This window comes from Hemitrygon akajei, chromosome 22 (assembly GCF_048418815.1).
Source record: "Hemitrygon akajei chromosome 22, sHemAka1.3, whole genome shotgun sequence".
Lineage (NCBI taxonomy): Eukaryota > Metazoa > Chordata > Chondrichthyes > Myliobatiformes > Dasyatidae > Hemitrygon > Hemitrygon akajei.
Genome location: NC_133145.1, coordinates 61938148 through 61956468, shown reverse-complemented (window position 1 = coordinate 61956468; position 18321 = coordinate 61938148). Strand labels below are relative to the sequence as shown.

Sequence of the window (18321 nt, the reverse complement as noted above, 5' to 3'; positions counted from 1 at the left end):
TTTCTTTCTTTCTTTCTTTCTTTCTGTACTTGCACAGCTTGTTGTCTTCTGCACAATGGCTGAATGCCCAAGTTGGTGCAGTCTTCCATTGATTCTGTTCTGTTATTATTCTGTAGATTTATTGAGTATACATGCAAGAAAATGAGTTTCAGGGTTATATATTGTGATTTATATGTAGTTTGGTAATAAATTTACTTTGAACTTTGCTTAAAGTATTTTTCATTTTTTTCAATAGACAAATCTCTGCATACCCAATTGCTCTTTCATTGGCTTCAAATTTTTCTGCTGTAACAGGTATCTGTATATTTCACTATGAAAATTATATTGATATTACATTGTAAATTGCTAATTATTATTGAAGCTAGTCTGTAAATATGTTAAGCTGATTTCCCCTTGTTATTAAAATGTGCTTTTCCTTTTGCAGATATTAAGTATAAGATTAATTGTCTCATATGTATCAGTGTGTTGATGACCACTTGGAGCTCAATCTCTGTACTTGTACGAATGTCAGCTGGTGAACTGAGACCAATAAATTGGGGTGACCTTAGTTTTGGAGTGGAGGAGAAACAGGTTGATCAATTTCCCCATTGTCTTTAGATCAGCTCTAATCCAGCATGAAACCCATAAAAAGACTTGGCTTAACTATCAGAAAACAGCAGAACTTGTTTGATAAGAAAGGCCAGAACACTAGCAACTAATTAACCAGAAATGCGAGATGGATAGGATACTCTATGCTCTGAGGGAAAAGAATCAGCTTTATGTGCACCTGCCAATGTCCAAGAGGAAGTTGGTAACTTAAGGAATACTAACTCAAAGGTTCAGAAATGCTGGAAATCCAGAGGAACACACACAAAATGCTGGAGGAATTCAGCAGTTTAGGCATCATCTATGGAAATAAATAAACAGTCGATGTTTCGAGCTGAGATCCTTCTTCAAGACTGGAAAGGAAGGAGGAACATTAAGAACTTGCTCATAACCGTGCATAGATTCCTCAGCAGTATCATGATCCTAACTAGCTGAAAGTCAAGGATGGTGGAGAAACTTAATCAAGGAATGAGCAGTGATCAGTATCTGTCAGAAAGAACACTTTTATAACTCCACAATGGCATCATATTCTTGATGTAAGTGTCCTTCACTCCAATCGACTGCAAACTATTTGGCCCAGCCTCACTGACCCTGTAGAGAGATAAGATGTTATAAAGGCTATAATTGGTCTTGAGATTAGATGTTAACCCTCTTGATGTTGTAAAACTAGAAAGGAACTTTGCAAGCAAATTTGCAATCTCATTTCCTATACATGAGAAGAGGTGAACATGCGAGGGGTTTCAGACATGGCCACTTTCAAAAGGAAGTAAAAATATTTGTAGTAAGTGTTTAAGGTTCTCCCCACTATATGCCACAGGAAAGGCCCCTTAAATCCATCACTCATTATTGGCCAAAGACTTGCTCCCCAAATCCCACTGTGAATTCCATCTGCCTGGAGGCAAAATGGAGTTTATGTTCACCACATGTTGACACCAACAGAAATGTAGGGAGTACAGTCAAACACTGTACATGATTGCTTTCTTAACTTTATCAATTGAGATAGTCCTTGGAACACCATTCTCCAATTTGGCCATGCAAAGAAATACATCTCTATCTTGTAACTGCTTTATGATGGCATTCAAGTCATCACTGTAACTAGTGGGTTTTCAGCAGATTCAATCTCAGTGCTGATTGTTGTTAAACAAGATTATCCCAGTTTATAGGACTTTTGACCATAATGCCAAAGCTGGGAAATAATTGACAAGAGGCACTGAATGGGACGTGTTACGATGTGCAAAGAATTTCTTTAAATTAATTTTTCAAGACCTACTGAAAAAATTAATATTTCAAGACCAGGTTGACCTGGTTAATCACCAGCCCCCACTTTAAATATTCACTTCCTCCATCTCTAGTGCATTGTGGCTGGAATGCTGCCTATTTACTTAATGTGGTACAACAGTCTGCTAAGGTCTCTTCTGAAACCTTCAACTTCTATTGCCCAGAAGAACAAGGATGACAGGTATAGGGTCACAAACCATCCAGATGTAGTCATGTAACATTATTTCCTCTTTGTCATTGGAATAAAATCCTGTTCTTACCTTCCTAGAAACACCAGGGGAATATATTCATCATATGCTGTTCAGTGGCTCAGCACGGATTAAATGGGCCAAAGAGCCTGTTTCTGTGTTGTACTTTTCTATGATGCTATGACTATTCAAGCAGAAGAGCCCTCAAGAATTCATTACAGACAGTTACAAGTAAATCTGACCTTGTTATCAGCACAAACTGCAAGATTTTATTTAAATGCCTCTGCTAATAACAATTTAGAAAAACTGTATATTTACGTGCTTAGATGATCCAATAATCCTTAAATTCTTAGCAACAGGTAACACAATTACAATAAGTTTATAGTCATATGAAAGTATAAAGTACTATTTTACTTAAATGAGTCTTTTCTAACCTTCTTATTACAGTGATTGGAATACCAGCTGAAGTATACAGCTTTGGGATGATGTTTCTGATGTTTGGTTTCACTTGGTTAATTACAATGATAGCCACTACTCTGATCTACATTCCATTGTTCTACAGACTAAACATAATTAGCACTTATGAGGTAAACATTTTAAATTTCCATTTTGTTTTTAATTTCTTCCCAGCTTATATCTTCTGGCTCAGTGCTCTCATGGGGATGTAGGATTTCTAATCCAAGTCACTTCTGAGGGCCACTAATAGAAAGGTGTTTTACTTTAATTATACTTTGCCGATGCTGACACAATTTGTCATGTTTTAGGACACAAGTGGTGGTTCTCTTTGCTGCATTCATCAAATCCATACTAATATTTTAACCTTGTAAATGGCCTCAGCATTACCCATGAGCTAGAAATCTCCAGGTTAAGCAGCATCTGTGGAGAGAGAAGAAGATTTAAAATTCAGGTCAATGACTTTGACATTTTGGCAATGTTTCTGCTTCACAGATTTTGTGGACCTGCTGAGTCTTTCCAGCATTTTCTGTTTATATTTCAAATCCCCACATCTGCAGTAGTTAGTTTTTTTTTTAAAGCACTTGAGCATTTCTCAGATTGTTGAGAAGAAAGAATTTTATTTCAGTGAAAGAACCAAGGCCCAGTGGTTACTAGTACTGATGGAGCTCTGAGACAAATGGAACTTCTGAAGTAAATGCAAAAGCCATTAAGAAAAGTTGTGATGAAGGCACCTTCTCCTTAGAAAACATAGCTATTCATACCTCCCCCCACAGAATTAAAGCATTTACCGGTACCACTTTCTTTAGTGGAGTAGCTAGATGCTACATCTTCCACAGCCCTACTGGTGGTATCTAAGAAATCACTACTGTCACAGAATGCTTCTCTTAGGGAGCTGGGGGCTGTCCTTGGATATCCCAGGCCTACATCTGCATCCTTTGTTGGTATTACAGAAAATTGGTAAGCCATATTAATATAAAATTGGACAGCCAATTTCCATTTCAGCTGCATGACTGTTGATAGTTCTACAACTGGATTAGCTCGGATAGAGAGTGGTTAGAATCTAACCATTAGGTGGACAGAAGTGCATCTTGTAGGGTGGTTTAATTGTGCTCTGTAGGTTAGATATTATGCATCACAGCTCTAGTTAATATGGAAGAACTTTGAAACAGACTTCTTTGTGACTCCAATATTCCCAGTGGGAATTGTATGTCCTGAATACTGTGCTTGTTCAATTGCCTTTAATTTTAGATTTCTCTACTCCAAATTGTGTATCACCATCATCGTCATCATTGTGTGCCACTTATACATACCGTTGGCCATGGCGGATTTAAAATATGGAAGAAAATGTTGAACTTGAATGTGTCAAGGACAGTCGAAGCAGACAGTTCAACTGTCTTTGTTCCTGCCATGTGCTTGGAGATGGAGGCTACCATTTTGCGGAAGTGTTTTATATCCTCCATTTGTCAGATGAGGTTACTTTGCTTTCTGTGTTTTAAAATAGACACAATGATGTTTCAGGTAATCTGCTGGACTGGAGATCATTTCCAAATAAGAAGTTTTTGTGAGGTGTTCTTTGATGTAACATAACATGCAGGTTTGTGAATGTTGGGGGGTTGGTGCCTGCCTGGAGTGATTCTAGTTGGTTACTGAAGAGAACAAAGCCATAAATTACCGACTGTCACTTGTTGGGAAGAGGGCAATAAATGGATGCTGGCCTAGAGCAAAGCCAATAAGGTGTTAAAGGTCAATCAGATGACCTACAGCCAATGACACCAGAATGCAATATTTGAATTGGTGAGGAACGAGTATAAAAGTATAAAAGTGGACAATTTGAGTGTGCTGTCAGTGATAACTCTCAAGAGATCCACCATCGCAAGGAAGAACCCCCATGCCAGGGGCTGCAGAAAGAAAGGATCAATCATTTGGCCAACGGAGATCCCCTATTTCAGTGTTATAAATTGGACAAGTGGTCTGAGTGAGTATTGGTACAGAGGGCACAGTAGAATTTATGTTTTAAGCTGTTGGTGTGGGGTCAACATAATTACGTTGCCATTTGTACAGAGATAATAAAGTGCCAGCTTCAATTCATTACAAGTTGCGTAGTGAATTTCTTAACCAAGTTCCATTGACGAATGGTCCACACATACTATAGCCACTAGGAAGCATTCTAAACAGCAACATGTATATATTTGTTATCATCATCGCTATGTAATATGTCCTATGATGTAAGCAATCATGGTCTCATGACCATGATTGTTCTTGGCAAATTTTTTTACAGATTTTTCTACAGATCTTCGCTTCACTTGTTTCACTATTGCTATGCTAGTTTGTTAGTTCTATATCGCTATATAAGATCATTTGTCTTTGCTGGTTTCGTCATAAAAGATAGTATGTAATTTTTTCAATTTGGAACTCAGTTTACAGTATTTGGAAACGTCATACAGTGTTGAGTCCCTCACTTAGTCTCTTAGTGGTTTTGCTTTGTTTTTACAAGTAAACCATGCAGTAAAATAGAAAAAAATCAATTATATTTTCACAGTATCTTAATAGAAGATTTGGACAGATGGTGAGATATCAAGTTGTTTGTTGCTTCGTGATATATATGGTAAGTTCAAAAGTACATTTAAAAATGTACTTCCAATTCTATGTGATTGCAATTGGGTTTTGATATCTGCAATTTCATGTGATTTTTGTGCAGTTCCTCTTGGCACCTGTCTGGTATGCGGATGGTTCATACATTACTGATGCCACTTACTTGTCTTGCTGACAACTTCTGGATTCTCAAATTTTCTCTCAACAAAATGTAATGGCAAATTCTGTTTAAGTTATAAGCAACTGTATGCTTTTATTAGAAAAATTGTGGTTTCCTATTTTTTTGTTTCACTGGTACTTACTCAAGTGCCAATAATCACCCTCAGAGTGAAGGAGCAACTGTTTATATTCCGTCTGGGTACCCTCCAACCTGATGACATGAATATCAATTTCTGCTTCTGGTGAACTAATTCCTACTCCACCCCACCCCATTCCCCACTCTGACCTTTTAATTCTTCTCAACTGCCTATCATTTCCTCCTGGGTTCCTTCCCCCTTCCCTTTCTCCTACAATCCACTCTCCTCTCCTATCACATTCTTTCTTCTCCAGCCCTTGACCTAGCTTCACCTATCACCTCCCAGATAGCCTCCTTCCCCTCCCTCCACCTTCTAATTCAGGCATCTCACCCTTTCCCTCTCTGTCCTGATGGTTTGACTCCACTGCTAAGGGAATAAAATGTTCTGTTTACCCTACCTAGACCACTTATAATCTTATATAATCCATCAGCCTTCTCTGTTTCCCCAGTTTATCCAATCTTTTGTCATTGCCTCAAACTTCATGTCCTGAGAACATCATCCATGAGCTGATTGAGTGTTTCCTGTTTGTATCCTAACATATAGGACTTGGCAAAATTGAGCATTTTAACCAATGAATTCTTTTTAGGCCTTTAATAGTATAAAAAAACCTGATTATGTCAAGTGGATATAAAACAGATCCTTATTGTGTCATTAATTTGTATCTTAGGTAATACTATTGTCTTTTACTTTCCAGTTCTTTCATCTTGGCATTGTCACGTATGCACCATCATTAGCACTAAGCCAGGGTAAGTGACATTTTCTTATGATACTTATTTTGTTTAAATGAAAGACTACAAGTCATGCTTTGTGGATAGCACTCTTCTGAGCTGGAAGCAATTATGTTCAACTTCCACACTCCAGAAAAATGTGGGCAAAGTTCAGGGTACCACATTGAGTGCTGCACTTTTGGGCGTGATGTTAAGATGAGCAGGAAAGTTTTTCCTTGAGTGTTGGCCATCATTTATCCCTCAGTGAATATGACTAAGTTAGATTACCTGGGCATTATTGCTGGCAGGAGATTCTATCACTTTTTCTATTTGATGGAAGTGACTTAACTTCAAAAGTGTGCTGGATGCACAGTGCTTTGGGGACATCCGGAATAAATGATGTGCATAATGTAATTTCATTTCTTACATATATCAAGATATCCTAAAGTATTCATGTTGGTTGGCTTGTGTCAATAATTCTATACTTTTGAGGGGTGGGGGTATTTTTTTTGGTATTGTTTAATGCGTTTTTACAGTAATGGTGCAGGTCAGCAATCATATTTGTTGGGGTTTCAAACTTTGTAACATAAATTGAATAATAATAAATCTTTTAAATAATAGTTTTTTCTTTCAGTTTGAGGAGGATCAACAAGAGAAAGTTCAAAATGAATAAATTTATTAGGAAAGTACATATATGTTTACATATTCAACCCTGCGATTCATTTTCTTGTGTGCATACTCAATAACTCCAATAACCATAATAGAATCATTGCACCAACATGGGTTTTCAACCAATGTGCAAAAGACAATAAATTGTGCAAATACAAAAATAAGTAAATAATAATAATAAAAAAAATATCGAGAACATGAAATGTCCTTGAAAGTGAGTCTATACATTGTGCGAATATTTCAGTGATGGGGCAAGTTAATTGAGTGAAGTTATCTCCTTTGGTTCAAGAACCTGATGGTTGAGGGTAATAACTGTTCCTGAACCTGGTGGTGTGAGTCCTGAGGTTCCTGTACCTTCTTCGTGATGCAGCAGCAAAAAGAGAGCATGACCTTTGTACTGGGTGTCCCGAATGATGGATACTGCTTTCCTGCAACAATGCTCCATGTAGATGTGCTCAATGGTGGACAATGTAGAGGATTAATATGCTTTCCCTTTCCAAGATCAATATTCAGACTGATAGAAGGGTTCTGAGTCCAGGCTCCTTAATTCAGTAGTTGGTATAATGAGATGAATACAATTACAGTGTTACAGCAGCTAATATGTCTGGGTGTACTAATGTCCTGCAATGCTACCTAGAAGAACTCAAAGCTGTTGCTGCATGAGGATGAGAACAGATTTAGCTTTGATCCTGTTTTTCAAATCTATTTTGGGAATTATAAGTCATAAAGGTAAGTTGAATACTGGCTACTAATGCATTCTTTATATTTTAATGTTACTTAAATCTAGCCTTCATATGACCTTTGATCTCATCTATAATGTACTGCTATAAGTTGACATCATCTGCCTTTCCAAAAGGCAAGCAGTGCAAACTCTGCTACTAAGTAGACAAGGTGAGGAGGTCCTGAAGAGAGATTATAGGGAGCTACTGTTGGCAGAAAGGTGTAAAACAGAACCTCAAGGGTAGTAATCTCTGGATTTCTGCCTATGCCACTCACCAGTGAGGGTAAGAATAGAGTGATTTGGCAGTTGAACACGTGGTTGAGGAACTTGTGCAGGGGGTGGGGGTTTAGATTTATAGACTATTGGGATCTCTTCTGGGCAAGGTAGAACCTGTACAAAAGGGACTGGTTACACCTGAACCCAAGGTGGACCAATATCCTTGTGGGTGGGTTTACTAGAGTTGTTCAGGATGCTTTAAACTAATTTGGCAGGAGGATGGGAACCGGAGAGATAACGCTGAAGATGAGGTAGTTGGTTTACAAACAAAGTCAGTGTATAGTGAGAGTCCTAGCAAGGAGAGGCAGATGATAGGGCAACATTGCAATCAACAGGATGAGTGGACAAAATCAAAAAGCGTGAACATAGGAATGAAGGTGTTATATTTGAATGTGCAGAGTATATGGAATAAGGTAGATTAACTTGTAGCACAGTTACAGATTGGCATGTATGAAGTTGTAGGCATCACTGAATCATGGCTGAAAGAAGATTTCAGCTGGGAGCTTAACATCCAAGGATAAACATGTATCAAAAGGATAGGCAGGAAGGCAGAAGGGTGGGGTGGGTCAGAAGGTGTTGAATTATTGTGGGTGGATCTAAGGAATTGAAAGGGTAAAAAGACCCTGATGGGAGTTATATACAGACCCCCAAATAGTAGTAAAGATGTGGTCTACAAATTTCAATGGGGGGATAGAAAAAACACGCCTAAAGGGCAATGTTACAGTAGTCATGGGGGATCTCAATATGTAGGTAGATTGGGAAAATCAGGTTGGTGCTGCATCCCAAGAGGGGGCATTTCTAGAATGCCCACGAGATGGCTTTTTAGAGCAGCTCATGGTTAAGCCCACAAGGTGATTAGCTATACAGGGTTGGGTGTTGTGATTAGAGAGCTTAAGGTAAAAGAACCCTGAGGGACAAGTGATCATAATATGTTCAAATTAATCCTAAAATTTGAGAAGGAGAGGCTAAAGTCAGATGTATCAGTATTACAGTGGAGTAAAGGGAATTGCAGAGGCATGAGAGAGGAGCTGGCCGGAATTGATTGGAAAGGAACACGGGCAGGGATGACAGCAGAGCAGCAATGGCTGGAATTACTGGAAGCAATCTGGAAGGCACAGATACATACTTACCAAAGAGGAAGAAGTATTGTAAAGGCAAGATGACACAACCATGGATAAAAAGAGGTCAAAGCTAACATAAAAGCCAAAGAGTAGGCATGTAAAAGCAAAAGTTTGTGGAACGTTAGAGGATTGGGAAACTTCTAAAAATCAACAGAAGGCAACTAAAGAAAGTAATTAAGAAGGTAAAGATAGAATAAGAAAGTAAGCGAGCCAAGAATATTAAAGAAGATACCAAAAATTTCTTCAGCTACATAAAGTGTAAAAGAGAGCCTAGAGTGGATATCGGAGTGCTGGAAAGCAATGCTGGAGAGATAGTAATGGGAGACAAGGAAACAGTAGATGAACTGAATAAATATTTTGCATCAGTCTTCACTGTGGAAGACCTTAGCAGTGTGCTGGAATTTCAAGAGTCTCAGAGGTCACAGGTGTGTGAAGCTGCCTTTACTAGGGAGAAGTTTCTTGGGAAACGGAAAGGTCTGAAGGTAGATAAGTCACCTGGACCAGATGGTGTACACCCCAGAGTTCTGAAAGAGGTGACTAAAGAGATTGTGGAGGCATTAGTGGTGATCTTTCAAGAATCATTAGATTCTGGAATGGTTCAGGAAGACTGGAATATTGTAAATGTCACTCTACTCTTCAAGAAGGGAGAGAGGCAGAAGAAAGGAAATTATAGACTAATTAGTTTGACCTCAGTGGTTGGGAAAATGTTGGAATCAATAGTTAAGGAAGTAGTTATGGGGTACTTAGAGGTCAAAGGGACTTAGGAAACCTTGTGTAGGATTCCTTGAAGGTTAATTTGCTGGTTGAGTTGGTGGTGAGGAAGGCAAGTGTGATGTTAGCATTTGTTTCAAGAGGAGTAGAACATAAAAGCAAGGATATAATGTTGAGACTTTATAAAGCACTGGTGAGGCTTCACTTGAAATATTGTGAGCAGATTTGGGCCCTTATCTTAGAAAGGATGTGCTGACACTGGAGAGGGTTCAAAGGAGGTTCCTGAAAATGATTCCAGGATTGAGTGGCTTGACATATGAAGAGCATTTGATGGCTCTTGGCTGGTATTCACTTGAATTCAGAAGAATGAAGGGTGACCTAATTGAAATCTATCAAATGTTGAAAGACTTTGATAGAGTGGATGTGGAGAGAGTGTTTCCTCTGGTTTGGGTCTAGGACTGGAGAAAACAGCCTGAGAATAGAACAGTGTCCTTTTAGAATGGAGATGAAGAGGAATTTCTTTCACCAGAGAGTGGGGAATCTGTGGAATTCGTTGCTACAGGGATGTGGGGAGAAGGCTGGAGAGTGGGACTGAGAGGAAAAATGTATCAGCCATGATGAAATAGTGGAGCACAAGTGGCCTAATTCTGCTCCTATATCTTATTACCTTATTATGTTTTTCTTCTAACACTTGTGGTCCAGCTGAGGATTGTCAATCCAAGTCAGATGATGCAATTTTTTTTCTCTTACGGTTGTGAGATTTTGGAAATTTCTTTGAATATTTTGAAGATAGAGTTTATAAGATTTTATTGCAAGCAAGAGAGTGAAGTAAGCAAGTAAGCAAGCAAGAGAGTGAAGTGTGAAGGTAACAATCATTTCGACCATGATCGTATTAAGGTCTTGAAGGGCTGAGTAGCCAACTGCTGCTCCAAATTTGAATGATCATACAAAAGGCAGTATTTTCTGCAGTGTTTATCTCAGAGTAGCAAAGGGATTAGTCAACATTGCAGTCATCGTTACACCTTGGGTAAGAAGGCAAAGTATGGTAATTTTTTTCATTGCATTTTTTTAACATATTTATTCTCTGATCTATCTATATGCATCTATACATATCTATATAAAGGACATCTTCAACCTAAGGTTCCTACTGGCTTCAAAAAGGCATCAATAATATCAGTGCCCAAGAAGAGCAGGGTGACGTGCCTCAATGATCATAGATGGGTAGCACTTGTATCTTCTATAATGAAGTACTTTGAGAGTTTACAAGTGTCTAGAATTAATTCATGTCTGAGTAAGCACCCGGACCTGCTGTAATTCGTTTACCACCACAAGAGGTCTACAGCAGATGCAATCTCACAGGCTGCTGTTTATCAATGACAGCTCAGTATTCATTACTGTTTGCCCTCAGTGTTTGTTATGAAGTTCTAAACTTGGGCTTCTCCAACTTCCCTCAGCAACTTGGTACTCAATGTGAAGGATGAGTCCTCAAGGAAGTGTGCTTACCCCACTACTCTGTTCTCTCTACACTCATGATTGTGTGGCTAAGCACAGGTCAAATGCCATTTATAATTTCATAAGATGACACCACTGTTGTATGTAAAATCTCAGATAGTGATGAGGAGGTGTGCAGGAGCAAAATACATCAGCTAGCTGAATGGTGTCACAATATCAACTTTGTACTCAGCCCAAGGAATTGATTGTGGACTTCAGGAAGGGTAAGTCAGGAGAACACACACTAGTCTTCTTCAAGGGGCTCAACAGTGGAAAGGGTGAGCAGTTTTATATTCTTGGGTGTCAATATCTTGGAGGATCTATCCTGGGCCTAACATATAGATGGAATTCACAAAGAAGGCTTGCCAGTGTCTCCTCTTTGTTAAGAATTTGAGGAAATTTGGCACGACACCAAAGACTGTTGGAAATTATGTGTACTTGTTGAATCTCAGGCTGGTATAGAGGCTTCAATGCACAGAATTGCAAGAAGCTGCAGACAGTGGTAGACATAGCCTGTCCTTCATGGCACAACCTGCCCCACCATCGAGGACATCTTCAAGAGGCGGTGCCTCAAAAAAGCAGCATCCATCACTAAGGACCCTCACCACCCAGAACATGCCTTCTCGTTAATACCATCAGAAGTACAGCAGGCTACCAAAAAGAGATGCTATGGATGCTATGGGAAGTGAGGATCTCGATACAATAGCTATTACTAAAGAGGTAGTGCTGAGCGAACTTGTGGGCCTGAAGATAGATAAGTCCCCTGGTCCTGATGGAATGCACCCCAGGGTACTGAAAGAAATGGCAGGACTTATAGTAGAGGCTTTGGTGATAACTTACCAAAATTCTCTGGACTTTAGGCAGGTCCTGGCAGATTGAAAGACGGCAAATGCCACACCACTGTTCAAAAAAGGATGTAGGTAATAGGAAGGTAACTATAGGCCAGTTAGTTTAACATCCGTAGTTGGGAAAATACTTGAAGCTATCATTAAAGAAGGAATAGCGAGGTATCTGGAAAGAAAAGGATCCATCAGACAGATGTAGCATGGATTCAGCAAAAGTGAGTGAGTCCTGTTTGACAAACATATTGGAATTCTTTGAGGATATAATGAGCACAGTGGATAGAGGGGAACAGATGGACATTATTTACTTGGATTTCCAGAAGGTGTTCGATAAGGTGCAGCATAAAATACTTACCCATAAGATAAGGATGCATAGATTTGGGGGTGATGTATTACCATGGACAGAGGATTGGTTAACTAATGGAAAGCAGCAAGTTGGGATACATGAGTGTTACTCTGGTTGGCAATCAGTGGGGAGCAGTGTACCGCAGGGGTTGGTGCTAGGCCTGCAATTGTTCATGAAATATGTTAACGATCTGGAAGAGGGGACCAAGTGTAGTGTATCTAAGTTTGCTGATGACACTAAATTGAGTGGAAAAGCATATTGTGCAGAATATACACAGAGTCTGCAGAGAGATCTAGATAGGTTAAGTGAGTGGGCAAGTGTCTTGCAGATGGAGTGCAACGTTAATAAATGCAAGCTCCATCCACTTTGGAAGGAAAAATGGAAGGTAAGATTATTATTTAAATATTAAAAAAATTGCAGCATGCTACTGTGCAGAGGGACTTGGGGTTGCTTGTGCATGAATCACAAAAGGTTGGTTTGCAGGCACAGCAGGCTGTTAGGAAGGCAAATGGAATGTTGGCCTTCATTGCTAAAGGGATTGAATTTAAGAGCAGGGAGGTTATGCTACAACTGTACAGGGTGCTGGTGAAGCTGCACCTGGAGTACTGTTTGCAGTTCTGGTCTCCTTACTTGAGGAAGGATATACTGGCTTTGGAGGTGGTGCAGAGGAGGTTCACCAGGTTGATTCCAGAGATGAGGGGGCTAGACTATGAAGCGAGATTGAACTGCCTGGGACTGAATTTGCTGGAATTCAGAGGAATGAGAGGAGATCTTGTTGAAACATATAAAATTACAAAAGGGATAGATAAGGTAGAGGCAGGAAAGTTGTTTCCACTGGTAGGTGAGACTAGAACTAGGGGATATAGCCTCAAGATTTGGAGGAATAGATTTAGGACAGAGATGAGGAGGAACTGCTTTTCCCAGAGATTGGTGAATCTGTGAAATTCTCTGCCAAATGAAGCAGTGGAGGCTACCTCAGTAAATATATTGAAGGCAAGGTTGGATTGATTTTTTGTATAGTAGGGGAATTAAGGGCTATGGAGAAAAGAAAGGTAGGTGGAGATGAATCCATGGTCATATCAGCCATGATCTTATTGAATGGCGGAGCAGGCTCGATGGACTAGATGGCCTATTCCTGCTCCTGTTTCATATGTCCTTATGAGAGGAAGTACAGGGACCTGAAGACCCACGCTCAATGATTCAGTAACAGCTTCTTCCCTGCCATCATCAGATTTTTTGAATGGTTGATGAACATTACTTCATTGTTAAATTTTTAAAAACTATTTATCTGTAATTTATTGATATTTTATGTCTTTGCACTATACTGGTGCCAGGTTATATAAGACAGATAATAAATCTGATTCTGATTCCTTTGGATAAAGGAGACTAAATTTTCTCACTAGAAATGTTGCTTCTGTTTGAAAGGTTATTCTGCTGAGCTCAGCTTTCTGTTGCAGCACTTATAGTTATCATAGCTGTAAAACGACCTCTATATTCTGCATCCTATAAACTTAAAGCCTTAGATGTACGCTATAGACATCTGCTTATATGCACTGTACCTTTCCTGGAATGCACTAGCGATCAATGTTGTTTGTAGTTCCCACACATGTAGTTCTTTATTACTCTATCTTTTACTCTGAGATGTGAACATAAATCACCAGGCAATCACTCAGAATATAGTACTGTGCTGACTACTAGCTTCCTGTGAGTTGATAATATTTGTCTTGAGCTCATCTTTCTTTAAAATCCTACTAAAAATCACACTTATGACAATTTGATTGACATACACTCCCCCTTTGATTGTAATATTGTTATTCTATTGAACTGGGACCAGATCTTGAAATCTCCAACATAGTAATTTTGGATGTCCAACTATTGGCGCAATAAAAAATGATTTATATGGAATAACATTTGTAATCAATATTTTGAAAGTCTCGAGAATGGGTTTTCTTCTATGGAGATTCTGATGTTTATACAGTTTGAGTACACCTGATCTGTAATTCAAAAATCTAAACATCTCGAAATCCAAAAGTATTTTGAGTGTTGACATGACGGCAGAAATGGAAAATTCCACAAGGCACTGGGAAGGTTCCCAGGCAATGCACAGGTCTCTGCATACCACAGACAGTTTTGAGAAGTGGCCTCATATTTGCAATGAACAGAAATTAAAGAAAAATAGAAAACCACTGCATAAAGTGAAAAATGAAAACCTCAATCATGTATTGAAAGAGTGGATTTGTCAGTTGGAATGACCATGTGCCACTTAGTGGAATGCTGATCATGAAATAAGCAAAGATCTATCAGGATGAACTGAAAACTGAAAGAAATTGTGAATATTCAGCAGGCTCATTGCAGAAATTGAAGAAAAGGAACACATAAATTTTTAAAAGAGTTGTGGTGATAAAGTGACTGTTGATCATGAAGCAGCAGAGAAATTAATTGATGAGTTTGCCAAGATTATCGCTGATGAAAATCTAACATGCTGAAAGGCTGTATCAGTGCAAATCTGTGATGAACAAGTGTAAGCCAAAGACTGCTTACTGGTAGCAGGTAAATTCAGTGTAGGAAATGGTGGCGATCCCAACTACCTCATTATATATTCCAAATTCCGAAAATATCCAAAATCTGTACTTTCAAAAGACTTTTGGGTCAGGAGGAGATGTATTTGTACCATTTGCAAAGTATGCAGAAGTAAAAAAAAGGGTAAAGAGAGCAAATGCTGAAAATACTTGGCAAATTAGACCATATTTCATAGAATGCTGCCTGACCTGCTGAGTATTTTCAACACTTAAGAGTTTTTATTTCAGATTTCTAGCAGCTGAAGTTTTTGGTTTAAGTTTTAATTATTGTCTGGAAGGAAAGTTTGTTTGTATAACTAAATACTTCCAAGATTTTTTTTCAGCTTACAGCTTGATTGAAAGGTTCAATTGTGAAAATCTGCAGAGTATTATTTGCTATGAGTGTGTTTAACTCTAGTAGACTTTATAAGGTATTAAGTAGATCCCTGCAATGATTGGCAGTTGTACTATAAGATTTTATTTAGAGATATAGAATCGTCGGCCCAATGAGATGCATCATCCAGCAATCCCCCTATTTAACCTTAGCCTAATCACAGGACAATTTACAAATGACCAATTAACCTACTAACTGCTACACCTTTGGACCTGGAGGAAACCTACGCATTTATGGGAAGGAAGTATAAACTTGCTACGGAGGACACCAGAAGTGAACTCCAAACTCTGATGCCCCATGCTGTAAATGGTAGCATAGTAGTTAGCACAACACTTTACAGTACTGGTGACTTAGGTTCATTTTCCGCCTCTGCCTGTAAGGAGTTTGTACATTCTCCCTGTTAGTGTGTGGGTTTCCTCCCACAGTCCAAAGTTGTATAGTTTGGTAGGTTAATTGGTCATTGTAGATTGTCTTGTGATTAGGCTAGGATTAAATTGGGGGAATTGCTGGGTGGCATGACTCGAAGGGCTGGAAGGGTCTGTTCCGCGTTGTATCTCAATAAATACAGCAGCCCAATCAGTGGCAGGAGCAGACTACAGCAACAAGGTTTCTTGAAGTTCAGTGACACTTGTTTAAAAGTGCAGAAGGGACAAGTGGGGCAGCCATTGTTAGGAATAGGCCAGTGGTGAGAGTAGGAGTGTCAGGCTTTGGCTCAAAAGAGGCATTGGCTCTGGGTAAGCATTTATTAAGGTTCCCTTTTTTCTCTCTTATTGTACCTAGTGAAGTAAATAAATAGCTGTTGTGTGTTCTTCATGCCGGATGTTGGAATTCTGGGAGAACCCGAGTCTGAAGGTCATCCAGCTGCAGCTCCTTGAAGACCATGTTAGGAACCTGGAGCAGCAGCTGGATGACCTTTGGCTTGTACGGGACAGTGAGGAGATAGTCAATCAGAGTTACAGGGAAGTAGACATCCCTAAGTTGCAGGAGGCAAATAGCTGGGTGGCTGTAAGGAGAAATGGAAATGTGAATAGGCAGTTAATGCAGAGCACCCTTGTGGCCATTCCCTCAATAATAATTATACTGCTTTGGATACTGTTGTGGGGAATGACCTCCTAGGGGAATGCCATGAAAACTGGGTTACTGACACTGAGCATAGGTCCGTGGTGCAGAAGGGGAAGAGGGAGAAGAGGGGAACGGTCGTGATAGGGGACTCAATAGTCAAGGGAACAGACAGGAGATCAGAATCAGATTTATTATCACTGGCATGTGACGTGAAATTTGTTAACTTAGCAGCAGTTCAATGCAATACATAAAATAGAAGAAAAAATAATAATAAATAAATAAGTAAATTTTATTCAGGATACTTTATACAGTATACATACATTGATTAAAAATTGTACAAAAAAAAGAAATACTATATATTAAAAAAAAGGTGAGGTAGTGTCCAAAGGTTCAATGTTTATTTAGGAATTGGATGGCAGAGGGGAAGAAGCTGTCCCTGAATTGCTGCGTATGCCTTCAGGCTTCTGTACCTCCTACCTGATGGTAACAGTAAGATTCTGTGGACGTGAACGGAACATCCTGATAGTATGCTGCCTTCCAGGTTCCAGGGTCAGGGACATCTCAGATCGTGTCCACAAAATTTTGGAGAGGGAGTGAGAGCAGCCAGATGTCTTGGTACATATTGGTATAAATGATGTAGGAAGAAAAAGCAAAGAGGTCCCGAAAAGAGAATTTAGAGAGCTAGGTAGAAAGTTGAGAAGCAGGACCTCCCGGGTAGTAATTTCTGGATTGCTACCTGTGCCACGCACCAGTGAGGGCAGAAGCAGGATGATTTGGCAAATTAATGTGTGGCTGAGAAGCTGGAATAAGGGGCAGGGTGTTAGGTTCTTGGATCATTAGGATCTCTTCCAGGGGAGGTATGACCTGTAAAAAAGTGATGGGTTGCACCTGAACCTGAAGGGGACCAATATTCTCATGGTCAGGTTTGTTAGTGCTGTTAGGGAGGGTTTAAACTAATTTGGCGGGGTGGCGGATGGGGTGGGAACTGGAGTGAAGGGATTCAGGTTAGGATAGATGGTAAGAAAGCAAAGATAGCGTGCAGTCAGACTGTCAGGAAGGGCATGCAGATGATAGGTCAAAATTGCAACCAGCAGGGTGAGCATCAGTGCATTAGGGATGCAGAATCAAAAATGGTAGCAAATCCAGTACTCGAAATGTTATATATCAAAGTGCACGGAGTACAAGTAATAAGGTGGATGATTTTGTTGTAATATTACAGATCGTCAGGTATGATATTGTGACATCACTGAATCGTGGCTGAAGGATAGTTGTAGTTGTAGCTAATGTCCAAGGTTACCTTTTGAATTGGAGGGATAGGAATGTAGGCAGAGGGAGAGGCATGGCTCTGCTGGTGAAGAATGTCAACTCAGTAGAAAGATGTGACATAAGATCGGAAGATGTTGAATCCTCGTGGGTTGAATTAAGAAACTGTAAGGGTAGTTACAGTTTGGCAGTTATTTGATGGCAGTTAATTCAGGCCTCCCAACAGTAGCTGGATGTGGACCACAGATTACAACAGGAAATAGAAAAGACTTACCAAAAGGGGAATAAGGTGCCAGGTAGATGTATTCCAAAAACAAAGAAATATTCAAATGACAAAATAGTACAACCTTGGCTGACAAGGGAAGTCAAAGCTAATGTAAAAGCAAAAGAGAGAGCAAACAATGAATCAAAAATTAGTGGGAAGACAGAGGATGGAGAAGCTTTTAAAAACCTACAGAAAGCAACTAAAAGAATCATTAGTAGGGAAAGATGAAATATGAAAGCAAACTAGCAAACAATATCAAACTGAATAGTAAAAGCTTTTTCAAGTATGTAAAAAATAAAGGAGAGATGAGAGTGGATTTAGGACCACTAGAAAATGAGGCCGGAGAAATAATAACGGGAGATGGCAAATGAGCTAAATGAGTATTTTGCATCAGTCTTCACTGTGGAAGACACTAGTAGTGTGCCAGATGTTGAAGGGTGTGAGGGAAGAGAAGTGAGTGCAGTTACTATTACAGGGGAGAAGGTGCTCAAAAAGCTGAA

The 18321-nt window shown here is 39.4% G+C and overlaps 1 protein-coding gene across 1 annotated transcript in view; it reads left to right on the top strand.

The window, feature by feature from the left end:
- Positions 1 to 2536: 2536 nt before the first annotated feature.
- LOC140714901 (sodium-coupled monocarboxylate transporter 1-like) overlaps positions 2537 to 18321 on the top strand; it is a 62136-nt gene continuing 46351 nt past the window's right edge. The window contains exons 1-3 of the mRNA XM_073026570.1: positions 2537 to 2638; positions 5047 to 5112; positions 6090 to 6141. Of these exons, the coding sequence (XP_072882671.1) occupies positions 2537 to 2638; positions 5047 to 5112; positions 6090 to 6141 (220 nt within the window). The remainder of the gene's footprint in view (positions 2639 to 5046; positions 5113 to 6089; positions 6142 to 18321) is intronic.